The 13751-nt window shown below is 41.5% G+C and overlaps 2 protein-coding genes across 2 annotated transcripts; one reads left to right on the top strand and one right to left on the bottom strand.

The window, feature by feature from the left end:
- The first annotated feature begins 112 nt into the window (after positions 1-112).
- On the top strand, positions 113-4034 carry LOC115483803. Its single transcript, XM_030226122.1, has 4 exons — positions 113-544; positions 602-1260; positions 1992-2913; positions 2993-4034. The coding sequence occupies exons 1-4, from the start codon at positions 238-240 to the stop codon at positions 3607-3609; spliced, it is 2505 nt and encodes an 834-aa protein (XP_030081982.1). The 5' UTR covers positions 113-237; the 3' UTR covers positions 3610-4034.
- Positions 4035-6346: 2312 nt separating this feature from the next.
- Positions 6347-13186, bottom strand: LOC115483817 (alpha-protein kinase 1). The gene is made up of 2 exons (XM_030226169.1): positions 12987-13186; positions 6347-8925 (listed from the first exon to the last, which is right to left on the bottom strand). The coding sequence occupies exon 2, from the start codon at positions 8053-8055 to the stop codon at positions 6457-6459; it is 1599 nt and encodes a 532-aa protein (XP_030082029.1). The 5' UTR covers positions 8056-8925; positions 12987-13186; the 3' UTR covers positions 6347-6456.
- Positions 13187-13751: the final 565 nt, after the last annotated feature.

The raw sequence follows: 13751 nt of genomic DNA, 5'->3' as shown, positions 1-13751 counted from the left end.
ATCAGCTGTGCGAGAGCGCTTAAAGGTTGATGTCTAAACTAAGCGAAATGAATCCACACTTAACGAAACGAACTATTGCTGCAATTTAGCCATGGTTTTTTGGTAACTTTGCGTTAACCGCGAACAGTCACACTACTCGGTGCTTTGTCTTTGCGAAATTTTAATTTTATTTGATTTTTCATTTAATTTAACAAGTGGAATTAATGACCGGTATTTAAGGTATGACTCATTAACAATATGCCCAACGCCGCAACTAACAATGCCAACGCGAACTCATGCGTTGAGACGCCCACGGCGCCAGAGTGGCTGTCCAAGCTGGAGAGCCGACGCGAAATGTTGAAACGTTCGAAACTTGGCCACGAGTCCGGAGCCGGCGCTCCATGTGGCGAGTGCCTGGACAAGTGTCCTGGGCTGGATCTGCACTTCTGGCGCAAGGTCTGTCGCAATTGTATGTGCCGCAAGGATCAGCACATGTGCACCGACGACGATGCCACTGGTTGGGCGCAGTTCGAGATTCTTGGCCAGATACGAGCCAAGCCAGCATGTGAGTACAAATTTTGATATTAATATATGTAAAAATTTGTGAACACTTTTCCCACAGACATCAAGATTAAGGCTCTGGCCAGCCAGCCCGTGCAGGTGGAGTGGGTGCCACCGAATGCGGCGCCGGACGTAATATCGGATTACATGGAAAAACTGGGAGCTGCTCAAATTCCTGTTGCCGGCAGCGATGCCGCCCACAAGCGCAAGCAGCAGCTGGAGTTCCAGGTGCCGCCACATGATCTGGACGCCGCGCTCTGCGACAATCTCACAGAGACCGAGGCCCAACAGCTGCAGCAATATGTCCAAAAGCTGCGTGATCAATGCGTTGGCCAGGGCATCGTTGTGCGCGTAGGTCGCCTCAGCCATGGCCAAGTGGAGCACATTCTGCCGCCCCAGCTTCCGGCAGCGCCAGCCGTGTCCGACGTCGCTCGCAAGCTGTTCAACTCGCTAGGAGTGGCGCCCGTTGCGGATGCCACGCTTAACGAGCTGTTATCCAATCCAAAACTGGCCAATGCCCTTTCTATGCAAGGGGCACACGCTCAGCCCAAGCTCCTAGTAGCCTTTGCGGAGCCATTGAGCGATTCCACCACTGAATTCGATGCGCATCCCGCTTTACGGGCAGAAACCAAAGTCAAGTTGTTGGGCATTAGCAGACCCTCGATACAAAGCCTCGTTACGCATGGCGTCATCTACGATAAACTTCTGGGAACGTTGAAGGTAAGAGCGATGCTTAAGGTCTTGTTAAGTTTTTAAAGTAACCTTATTGAGAAAAATTTAAATTTTAATACTTGCATTCTGCATGCTTATTGGAAAAAATCATTTACTCTTATTGGAAAATAGGGTTTTTTTTACTCGCACAATTGAAGTCTTTCGTGTCATAGCAACCAGTTATTGTGTTGCTTAAATTGCAGTTTATAAAAATTTGAGTATTTCTGTGGTGTATTGTCCCCATACATGGTATGTTCCCCTATTATATTTTGTTGTATTTTTATTTGTGGTGAATTTGAGGTTACAATTTACTGAGGTGTAATGCCATCGTATACTTTTATTTGTGGTGAATTTTTCGTCTATATATACTTAGGTGTAATTTCATTGTACATTTTTGTGGTGAATTTTAAGTCTACACTTAGGTGTTGTCTCATCTTATAATTTTATTTGGTGCATCTACTTGTATCGCATATTCAAATGTGTTCAGATTCTACGATACATTTTCACCCAAACACTTAAGTTTCGTTAAATAAATTAATTTTCCCCAAATTTCGAGAAAGCTATATTCAACAAATTAATTTTCCATGCTATTCTTTAAACTGAGTTTAGCTCAAAATGTCTTAGTTTTTATGAGTGAAAATGGGAACTTGTCTTCTAAACTTTTACTAACTTGTCTTTTAGTCTATAATTATTTTGCTTATCATTATTAAGTAAATCAATTTCACTTCTTCCACTTGCAGGAGAAGAACCTAAATATTTCACGGGATGCCCGCCTTGGTCCCATTTCTGAGTTCCGCAAGGAGTATGTGAGCAATCCGCAGTTCAGGGCGGAGATCAATACAGTATGTCCCCCGCCTGCCATGGCAACAACACCACTGAAATCATCCCCATCTACACCATTCCACTCGCCGTTGCCGCTCAAGAATCCGGTGCAGGCCCGTTTTGGGTCTCAAATGCGTCAGGATACGCCCATGCGACGTGTCAAATTCGGAGGCGTGTCCACCATTTTGTATGATTGTGGACTGCCCGCTCATATTGACTACGAGCGGGACCCGGTGTTTGCGCAAATCGTGCAGGCAGAGCCCTTGAAGCAGGCGCTGCAGGAGGTGCGCTCCGGTCGAGCTGCTCCTTCTGTTGTCATTGCCTCAGCGCCAGTGTCCACGGCTAATCTACAGCAGCTCCATGGCCTGGCGCCTGCCACCAAGGCGCAGCTGCAACGCGTCGGCGTAGACAAGAACATGCTGCACTCGGCAGTGGCCAATGCGCCCTACTATAATCGCCTGTTTCAAACGTTGCAGGAGAAGGGCATACGACATGATCAGTGCCAGCTGCTGGAACCACTCAAGCAGGTGCATGATTGGCTATTGAACGATGAACAGTTGCTGGACGACATCGACAAGCTGTTTGCAGACATGGCCAATGCAGCCAGTGCAGGCGGCGACATTAGCTACGGCAACGAGATGCTTACCAACTCCGCAAGTCACGATTCGGGCTTCTGCTCAAAGCCATCAACACCTGGGTATGCGGGCGAGGACCTTAACGCCAGCTTGGGCAAGTTCACCAGCATCCCAGGCATTGAGCACATGAATATGTATCCCAACTGTGCCCCCATGTCGGAGCAATTCCAGCAGCTACAACTGGGCGACTCAAACGCAACGGGTGGTAAGTGAAGCAGAACATATCAATCGAACGACTAGCTATACTACTATATATATAATATGGATCTATTAATTATTTACAGATGCAGCAGCAACAGGCACAGTGGCTGTGTCGAACATCAGCTGCCGCGATTGCGGCCTGGCCATTGAGTTCGGCGAGGTGGCCGTCAAGGCGGAGCGAGCAGGCAAAGAGATCGCTTGGCATCCAGGCTGCTTCAAGTGTCAGACATGCCGCGAGCTGTTGGCGGACTTGGTCTATTTCTTCCATCACGGGCAGGTGTACTGTGGCCGCGACTTGGCCATCAAGCTGAAGATACCGCGCTGCAAGGCCTGTGATGAGCTGATCTTCACCAAGGAATACACCGCCGCCGAGGGCGCAACGTATCACATCAAACATTTCTGCTGTCTGCAATGCGACGAGCCGTTGGCTGGCCAGCAGTACATACCCGATGAGAAGTCCAACATGCCTCTGTGTCTGCAGTGCTACGACAAGTTCTATGCCGGCACCTGCAAGCGCTGCCAGCTGCCAATTGGGCCCGCTGATCAGGGCGTTGCCTGGGGCGACATCCACTGGCATGGACCGTGCTTTGTGTGTGCAGGTGCTCAGTGCTCCAAGTCCCTGATTGGCGGTCGCTTCTGCGTCAAACAGGACATGCCCTTCTGCAGTCCAGCCTGTGTGCGCAGCATTATTCCAGCCTAACTCCCAGGCAACTAACAACAATCCAAACAGTATTTAAAAAATGCGCACAAACTATGATCAGATTTATATATAGTATATATATATGCATATTGTATATATATATATGTATCTATATAGCGTTTCCACAAGCCATGCAACAATGCACAATTACGAGGTTGAATTCCTTTTGCTTTATTTATCTAAAGTGCCTAGCCTATACACTTATATAGCATGATCTACCTATATCTTTATATATATATGTAGTTTACACACGATTTTAAGCCGTGCCAATAGTCTCTTATGGAAAATATCTACACGCTCGCATTCGAGTACATATATATGTATATGAAAGTATGTATTCATACAGATATAAAGTATTATCTATACACGTTTTTTATGACATTTTATAAAGCACTTTACACAAGAAAAGTTTTAAATAAAATATACTTCAAATTGCTTGCAATACACAGGAAAAGGTTATTTATTGAAGAAATTTATCTGCTCTATATATTAAAGATAAGTATAAGTATAACTATGAAAACTAAGTAAATGTTTATATGTTTAGGTTTGTCCATAAAAGTGAACTTCAAATATTTATTCGAGCTTGCGAAACCCTTTAACGAATTTGTAGACGCAGCGGAGTTACGCCTGGAAACCCTGCATGGACCAACTACTGAGCTTGCAGCTTCTGCCTGCACTGTCATGCCTCTGAAAGGGCATCCTTCTTCTATACATTTCGAATATGAAATAGAGTACTTCTTAAGCAACTTCAGTCTGTGTCTAAAATACGCTTCAAGTATGCCTAAATTTAAGCTGCATATTAAAAGTACCGGGAAATTATTTTTCCCAAATACAGCAATAAAATTTCCCAGCTTTTGAATACCCTGCTATAAGCTAAACAGACATTTCGACATTAGTTATAAATATGTAGCCAAAATGCTTCTAGGTGGCAGCCAGATTAAGTTATATATATTTAACATGTTTCATCGCTTTGACCTCAAAATTACCTTAAGGTTTATGCGCAATAACAAGTAAAGCACAATTTAATCTTTCTGTAAAAGAAAGTTCCATTTCGGATAAAGGAAAATCTTCTTAAAACACGAATTTTGTTATATTAATTTTTACGTATTTGCTGGTAGTTTTTATTGGTAATTGCATTTCATTATTAATTAAACATAATATATCTTTTTTATATGTATTATGTGTGTATGTATAAAGATTGTTGATTCCTTTTTTTGTTTTTCATTCTTTATTTTATTTTATTTTTTTTTTTTGACATTTCATTGCGAAAAGCGAAACAAAAGGAAAATCACATAATTTGCTGAATTACAGAGAATTGGTAATTGGGTTAACGTTCTGCTCTCATTCAAGAGTTCCGAGGATGATGATTAGTTAGCCTGCAAGTCCCTTTGTTGCAGTTTGTCCTGTATATATGTGTATGTCGGTGTGTACTCTCTTTATGTATATCGTCGGATCGTATATCGATCCATATAGGTGTCTGTATGTCCCTTAATGAATCGGAATGTCCCTAAAACCCGCCGCCATGAAAAGAAAATGGACTTTTCTGCTGGACAGGATTTTTTAGTGGATCACGATTTGGTTATTAATGCTTAGGTGTGAATAGGTGTATAGGTTAAATGAGTTGATTTTTGTTTTTGTCAAATATATGTTCAGCATGAAATCTATGTTTTCTTTTATTTCTCTTCAGTGTGAGCTACCAATTAGTTGATTTTTTAATCTTAAATTAACACTATTTTGTTTGCTCTCTCGCTCTCTCTCCCTCTCGATCTCTGTTTCTGTTTCGCTTGCTCTTCTTTTTGTTTCTTTAATTTATATATTATATTTTAATAAGTATTAATTACATTGATAATTAGTTTAATCATTATTTTTGCTTGTAAACAACTTTACATGATAGGATTTTTAGTTTAGTTTTCTTTTGTTTCGTGTTTGTTTCATGTTTGTAATTTGCTATAAACAAAAAACTATGCCTTAAAATAATACTTTAGTTACAAGTTTTATTTCTCGCGCTTTGCATTAATTTTGTTCGCCTACTTCGTTTGCATAACTAAAAACAATCAACAAAATGAGTTAAGTGCAAATAAAATAATTATTATTTTCTTTTTGTTTTGTAACTAATATATATATATAAATATATATATATGCGCGGGAGGGGGTCGGGGTGGGTACCGGGTAAGGGGGAGTTTTCTATATAAAACGATAACTAATAGTAGCCCTTAAAGTTAAGTTCGGGGATTTGCTGCAGAAAAAAAAACAATAAAACAAACACTAATTACAAAGCGATCTGGCAACACTGGTTGTGAGGGGTTCTGCATGTGACCAGTGTTGCCACACGTGGCGTGCGAGCTTCTCGCTTTCCTTTTGTTCCATTTTTTCTTTCTCTCGTTCTCTTTCGTCTACTTCCGTTTAATACATAACCAAACCGTGTTGAATGCAGGCAGTGGCAGATCCCAGACACAGACACAGATACAGTTACAGATACAGATACGGACATGGATTCGCATTCAGATTCGGATGAGGATACAGATTCTGTTGCCCCCGTCACACACACTCTCACAGACACACACAAACACACACATGCCCACATACATCTTAAAGCTATACACAAAAAATGTCAAGTTAAATGTACGAAAAGATTTGCAATCGCCAACGTCTTGGGGGCCCCCTTAGAACATAATGCGCGTGAGGAGCAGCCGGAGCAAAATCAGCTGTTGCCGTGCGAGGAAGCCTCTGCCATTCATTTCCATACTCTGTCCGCTCCCATTTCCATTCCTGTTCCTGTTCCTGTTCACGTTTAGCATCACCTTCACTGTCATCTTTGCATCCATTCGCATGTTGCAGCGTCGGTTGTCAACAATTCGTGTAGACGCCTTGAGTGTAATACAGCTCGGTGATCCGCTCCGGCAGCGTGCTGTACAGGTTGGTGATCAGGTCGTGCGGCAGGCGTGACCACGCCTCCTTGATGCGGAAGATGAGGTCGTCCTTGCGCGAGAACTTGCGACCACCGTCAAACACCTCACGTATCAGCCAGCCCCAAATGTTCTCCATAATGTTCAAGTCGTGGGCAATTGTGGGCCACTTTTGCGTCTTTAAGCCCTCAGCATTGAGCAGCTCCTGCGCCGTGGGCAGAGCGTGCGACATCCAATTGTGGTCCTGCAGCACAAACTCTGTATTGCCGCCCAGTTTGCCAACAATGTTGGGGCGCTCCCGTAAGATGGCCTCGATGCAGGACTCAGGACGCTGCTTGGCGGACGAGACTTCCAGATAGATGGGGCCACCGACGCAGATCATCAGGTAGATGTAGACGGAGTTGCCGCGCGGCCGCTGCGACAGCGTGCGCTCATAATTGCGCAGATCGTGAAAGTAGTAGGAGAAACCATCGGGGCCATCCAAATTGAAGCGTCGCTCATCATGGAAGATCACACGGCGCCAATGCTCCTCGCTCCACACGATGTACGTGTTGGCAAAGTTGAGGCGCTCCGTTTGATTGTATTGCGAGAGAAGCGGCTCTGTTTTCAGTTTCTTGGCACAGTTGGCGGAGCCGGACGCAGATGTTGACGAGGCGGACGACGTTGAAGAGGATGACGACGATGACGCTGACGATGAGGACGCTGATGCTGACACTGACGAGGAGCTCGGCGCACTAGCGGCAGCTGTGGCACGCAGCAGCGCATTTGCAGCGGCAGCTATATTGCTGTTGCTGCCACCGGCAACTGCAACTGCGCCGCGTGGCTGATGGCTGATGATTGTGGGTGAGACGCTGGAGCCGTTCGATTGCTGAGTGGGCGCGTGGCTGGATGCAGTGCCTCCTGTACTGGAGCTGGCCGCCGAGAAATTTGAGTTCTGATTAAGCGCATGCACCGGCAAATGACTTTGTTGACTGGCTTGCACCTGTTGCTGTTGCACCTGCACCTGCACCTTGTGTTGGGCGTGATGCGCAGCTGGATGGCTGTGGCTCAGCTGTGTCTGTTGCTGCTGCTGCTGCGGCTGCTGTTGATGCTGCTGGTAGTAGGGATGGTGATGATGATAGCTGATGTGCTGCTGGTGCTGGTGTATTGTTGGCTGTTTGAGCTGCAGTTGCTTTAGCTGCGTCTGCGACTGTGCGAGCAGCTGTTGCTGCTGCGCATGAGCTGCGGCTGCGCTGCTGTTACCCGTCGGCTGGGCGGTGCCCACATAGTTGCCCTGATGATTCAGATAGTAATGCAATGCCATTAGTTTGTTGGTATTGTTAACTGTGCCCGCGCCAGCGGATGCGCCGCCCCCCACTGTTCCCATCGTGGAAACGGGCACTGCTGTGCCGCCTGCCACTAGCTGCACGCCTCCTGGATGCCCATGGGCGGCTGCTGCAATGGCGCCCGCACTGGCGGCCAACTGAGCGGCTGACTTTGGATCGTAAATGAACTTGTTAAAGTTCTGCAGATCGTCTGGACTGAGCACTAATGTTTTCATTTGAAGTCTGGAGTGTATCGCTGCAACTTGTTGTCCTTCTCGTATGGTTCCTTGTTGTTGCTGTTTATGTTTACGTTGTGGATTTATGCTTTATGTGTTTTCATGTGATCAAGCGATGTGGCAACACTGGTGTTTCGTAAATGCAGTCGAGTGAGTGCGCGGCTCCAAGTTGACTACGCTCACGCACACGCACAACGACAACGACGCACTTTCACGAATGCGCGCAGCTCGTCGACTCGCTACTGCCGAGATTTCCAAATTCGTTGTGCGTTCGAGTTTGTATTAACGGTTGTTAAGCAACACCGAACACCGAAATGCCGAACAGCAACAGCTCTATGCCAGTCAGAGTCTCTCTCTCTCTCCTCTCTCACTTGTTGTCTTGCGCTCACGCAATGTCCAGCTACGTGCGCTCTTTCGTTCGATCGCCTTTGTCTACGTTACACAGTGGGCGTACATGCGTGCGTATATGTGTGTATGTTATCAAAGGGCTGGCCCTGGCCCTGCTGCGTGTTTGTCGAACTAAACTTCAGCTCAGTGGCTCTCTCGCCCGATTGCAAAACTCGACGACGTCGTAAAAAGATGTCGGTTTACTTTCCCACGTACATACGTGTAAGTTGGCAGCTCCGTTGGCGTCTGCGTCTATGTGTGTGTGTGAGAGTGGTTATGTGTGAGTAGAGCTCTTTCAATATGTTATCCTCTTTTGTTGAAGTGGTTTTTCTTGTCGGTTGCTGTTGCTGTCGTCGGTTGGTTGCTGTGCAAATGTTTCCTTGTTTCTTTATTCTGCGTGCCGCTGCTTCGATGTTGCCCCTAGCTGTTATTGTTGCTGTTGTTGTATTGCTGCTTTTAGGTATTCAGTTGTCGTCGATTTACCTGGAATGAAATAAAGCAGGTACGTATGTGAGAAAGAGTCTTGTTTCACACTTTGCATTGTGTTTTCTCATACAATATATGCAGTACACACACGCACACGAATCACTTATATAAATGCATTCACATGCACGTATATATATATATATATATATATGTATATGCATATGTATATGTATATGTATATATATATATATATACTTTAAGAGTTACTTGTGTGTGCATGGGCCGAAACATGTATTCCAATAATTTCTTGGTGAAATCTTCTTTGTGCCCGACAAAAAAAAAAAAAACAATTCGGAACAGATGTTCAACGTACTCAGATTTCAGGTCCCCGTTTCCCTATGCCAAAAAGTAAATAAAAGGTCGTCTGTCTCTCTGTCGTCATCGTCGCAGTTGGTGTCTTTTGTCGTTTCTTTTAAAATGAGAGCACACGCACACACATGCACGCATAACCGACACGCACACACACACACATGGGCAAGTGCAGTTGCATTTCGTATTTTGGAAATCTTTTGGGATTTTTTTTTTTGCGAATTTCACTTTGCAGGTTGTTTTGTTTCTCTGTTTTGTATTTCGGCATAAGCAGTTGGGTCAAAGTTCAACTGCTCAAGGAGAAATTTACAAAAAATGTTGTGTGCATATATGCTGTGTATTCAAACGCAAACGCAGGTAGGCAGATGATTCCGCCGGCAGGTGTTGAAACCAAAAATCCTAAATATATAATCACTATCCAGCTGCTAAGAAACATGTTTTTGACTGATTAAACAACAGAGAATAACTATGTTTACACATACATACACACAGCTACAACAGGGACTAAAAACCGGTTGTCAATTGATGTCTAAACTAAATGAAAAAAAAAAAACAGCAAATTTTATAAAAAAAATAATTCAAGTAAATGTGACCCATTTTTGGCTATGTTTTAACAATTAATGTACAGTGTATATACTTGCTTTAAATAAAATTATTATCAAGGTTTTAAGACAATGTGATTAACTTTTTTTTATATATTTCTAATATTTTTATATTAAAAATAAGATGTAACTTAAATATTTTAAATAACTTGGCTAAATAGAAATCACAAAAAAATTAAATTCATAGATCGAAGCTTTGCAGCCCTGGTATATTCAGACAAAATCTGTTTTAAAGACAATCGGATTTTTTGTTTTGTGCAACTTTGTTGCGTGTTGTTCGGGCAAAAACGAATCCAAAAATAATTTTGCTATATTTGAGTTTGTTGTTGTTGCTGATTTGATGAGTTTTTTTTTGTTTTTTGACGATAACGCTACGGCATTTAATATATGCATTGTACACACTCATACATATATATATATATATATATAAATATCTGTATATGTACAAAAGACATTTAGTGTACACATAGGCCAATGTTTCTACGTGTTGTTCCGAGCTTTGCGAACAGAGACAGACGAACGCTTCGGTAGACACGAGCAGCGGCACGCACGCACGCACAAGTTTCAATCCCGATATTTCAGTTGCTCCCCGCTCCCCTCCACCACTGCCTCTCCCACAACAATTAGCTAATAAATTTGATTACTTTGTATTTGCGGGCCCAATGCTAAGCTGCCCAAGCCAACATTTGCCCGTACGATGGAGCCATTTCCTAAATGGTGTGAGTTTCCCATTTTCTCATTTCTTCAGCGATTTCACAGTAATAATAAAATGAAATGAAAACCAAGTCCGCATAACAACAGGGATGAAAACCGGTTTGCTGCCCAAAAACTAGAGTAAGGGAAGAAGAAAGCTGCTGCAGGGCCATTCGCCTCTGTATGTGTGAGAGCGTATGTGTATGTGTGAGTCTCTTTGGGGTTGTTCATTCGGCTGCGATGCTGTGTGTGTGTGTTGTACTGCTGCTGCGATATAAGTCGGTCGCCTGTCGGTCACTTTTGATCGAAGCGAGCGCAGCAGCTGGTGAAGCAGTTTAGAGACAAAGAACAATAACTTAATGCATTTATAATATTATGAAAAGGTTTTTTAAAAATATGCAAAATATGTAAAAAAAAATTTTTAATTAAAATTGATAAATAAAAAATTTTAATTTTATAATTGATTGAAAATAAATTAAAAATTTTAATTTTTTTATACCAATACTTCAAATCAATATTCAAATCAAATTCAAAGCATTGAAATCCCAAGTAGTGCTGCACTTATAAATAATCATTTAAAAATACTTCCTATCAATAGATCAATTTATGATCAAAATTAACATTTCATTTGTTTAAATATTTATTGCTCGGATAGAGCTCAGATACAAAAGGCACAGATCGCATTTATGAAATATTCAATCTTTGCCCACCGTACGTAGGGGTCGAAAGTTAAACACAACGAAGAAGAAGAGACCACTTCGATAAACGTCACGCACACAAGTATAGCACTGATTGATTTTTTTTTTTTCAAATTGGTCGCGTGGTATGTGAATATTATCTATCCTACATCTGATGCGATAAGATATAAGCAAACAACGATCGCAATAATATAGTTATTATTATTGGACTTCAAGCTGTAGCAATATCGACCTGATAAAAATAGATACAATTGAAGGCCCTAGATAGTTTGAGCCATCTGCAAAAGTAACTGTTTATTCGAATTGGCTGACTAAGAAAATTAAAAGGTAAAACACACAGACACGTTTGACTCATGTTATCTTCCATATGATTCAAGGAAACAGTTTTTTTTTATGTTTCTGCGACTTTGCTGCTGCTGTTTTTCGCAAGTGATTTTTACTTTTTTCAATCCACCATGTGATTCACACTTGAGAATTTATATTTACAGTTTCACTGTTCACATAGCATTGATTATTGATTTCAAATTGATTATTACAGATGCGCATAACACATTTGAAACGCTAACTTTTAGGACACTGTCTGCTTTCAATGCACTGAAAAATATTGCAATTTGCTGTTGTTGCTGGTCAAAGACATTAAACTCTGTATGTGTGTGTACATGTGTACAAGTGGAATGCGACAAAAAAACATACGCGAATTACGCGTTGCGGGTGGGAATTGAACCGTTCGAACAGTTACGTTGTTTTGTATAGCGTCGCGTTTTACGTTTTACGTATCACATATGCATTTAACGAGAGCTCTCCTAGATGCACATACACCAAACCAATTCGAGCACATGTACATATATACATATGTAAATATCCAAAAATATAAACGAACCCAACGACAGCGACAACAACAACAACAACAACGAACTGATGTTCGCCAGAGCTGTACGTAATAAAATCCCTTGCGCTGCAATGCAGTCGCAGTCGACAGCGCAGTTGCTGCGCAGCACATGCTTCGCCTCTTATTTATAAATTGAGCCAGCCCTTATGTGTTCAACTCTGTTATGTACCAGCACCAGCAGCAGCGGCTGGCGAGACATACATATGTACATACACATTGTCTCTACGTAGTACGTGCGTGCATGAGGTTTGTCTGTGTTCGTATGCGTGTGCGCTCTTGTGTGATGCCATCGTCGATATTGAAAGTATGTATGTATGTATGAACATTGTACATAATACGACGTATCGACGTTGGTTTGTACGGTACGAATCGTTGAAAATTGCTTGGGTTTGCGAACAACGGGACGAAGATCTGATACGAAGTGATTCTTTTTTCAGTTAATTCTTTATATATATACATATATACGTTAATACGTACTATACACATATATATTCATGAATGTATGTACATATCATTTTCATTTTTCACGGAACAAATATGGCTGCACAGAAACTTGCGTTGAAAACGCTTACGCTGCTCACATTAAAGCTTATTAAAACTTTTCACATTCACACCAATTATATATATACTATATATATATATAAATATATATATATATATATACATATATACATATATAAATGTACACATATGTACGTAAGTATACATGTATTTCTGGTTTTTTAATCAAATATTGAAAGAACGAACGACCATTAAATGCTGACTGGCTGATTGGGGAGCGTAGATTCCGTTTGCGTTGCCGTTTGTTGGTTTGAGTGCGTGATTACGCCATTTTCTTTACTCTTGCACGCCCAATTTCACATTTACCTCTTTGTTAAATTTTTGTATTTATTGCTTTGCACACGCGTACACTGTGTTAGCGAATTATTTAAAGTGTTTTATATATAATATTTATATATATCACTATTAGCTATATTTTCCCTTTAATGATTTTTTAAATGCATTTGTTAAAACTTATAAGTTTTCACCACTACCACACACACGACTTGTCGACAGACTCGCTGAAGTTAAGGAGATGGCAATATCTCGATATTTCACAAACGATGATATTTCTACTATCGTTAATTATTCTAAACAAACATACCTTATCGATATTACAAAATCTGTAAATTATATGTTTTTAATTTCGTCATAAAACAAATATGATTTATATAGTGTGATGTTTGTTTTGAGATATGAACGCAAAAGTTTATATTAATTTCCTTTTAGTGGAGTTTAAGTATTTCCTTACATTAACAGCACATTTCAAGTATCGATAAGATGCAGAATGCTTATTAAAGAGTTGAGATGGTTATGATACGAAAAATTGATCAAGTAAAAGTAAAATGTAATTTTAATATATACGTATTTAAAATTTTTAAAACAATTAGATTATAGAAAATATTCTACCATCAATCGATTGCTAACATTTGGTACCAGCACAACAGCTGAGCTCTGTTGATGTAATGTTAACATTTCGCTTTTTAACCAGCTGCTAAAAACCATTTGCAAATGTTAATCAAGATGTTGACTCCCCCAATGAGATCACGATATGTCTTCCATGACTTTCTTATATATATATATATATATATA

The sequence above is a fragment of the Drosophila hydei genome, unplaced genomic scaffold (assembly GCF_003285905.1).
Source record: "Drosophila hydei strain 15085-1641.00,03,60 unplaced genomic scaffold, DhydRS2 tig00000060-arrow-pilon, whole genome shotgun sequence".
In the NCBI taxonomy this organism is placed as follows: domain Eukaryota; kingdom Metazoa; phylum Arthropoda; class Insecta; order Diptera; family Drosophilidae; genus Drosophila; species Drosophila hydei.
This window is presented reverse-complemented; position numbering and strand designations above follow the sequence as displayed.

Excerpts from the sequence above, each read along its gene's own strand:
- LOC115483803 (XM_030226122.1), top strand. The coding sequence starts at position 238 with ATGCCCAACGCCGCAACTAACAATGCCAACGCGAACTCATGCGTTGAG. Across the intron at positions 545-601 it reads GATACGAGCCAAGCCAGCAT|ACATCAAGATTAAGGCTCTG; the intron begins GTGAGTACAAAT and ends CTTTTCCCACAG. Across the intron at positions 2,914-2,992 it reads CGACTCAAACGCAACGGGTG|ATGCAGCAGCAACAGGCACA; the intron begins GTAAGTGAAGCA and ends AATTATTTACAG.
- LOC115483817 (XM_030226169.1), bottom strand. The coding sequence starts at position 8,055 with ATGAAAACATTAGTGCTCAGTCCAGACGATCTGCAGAACTTTAACAAG.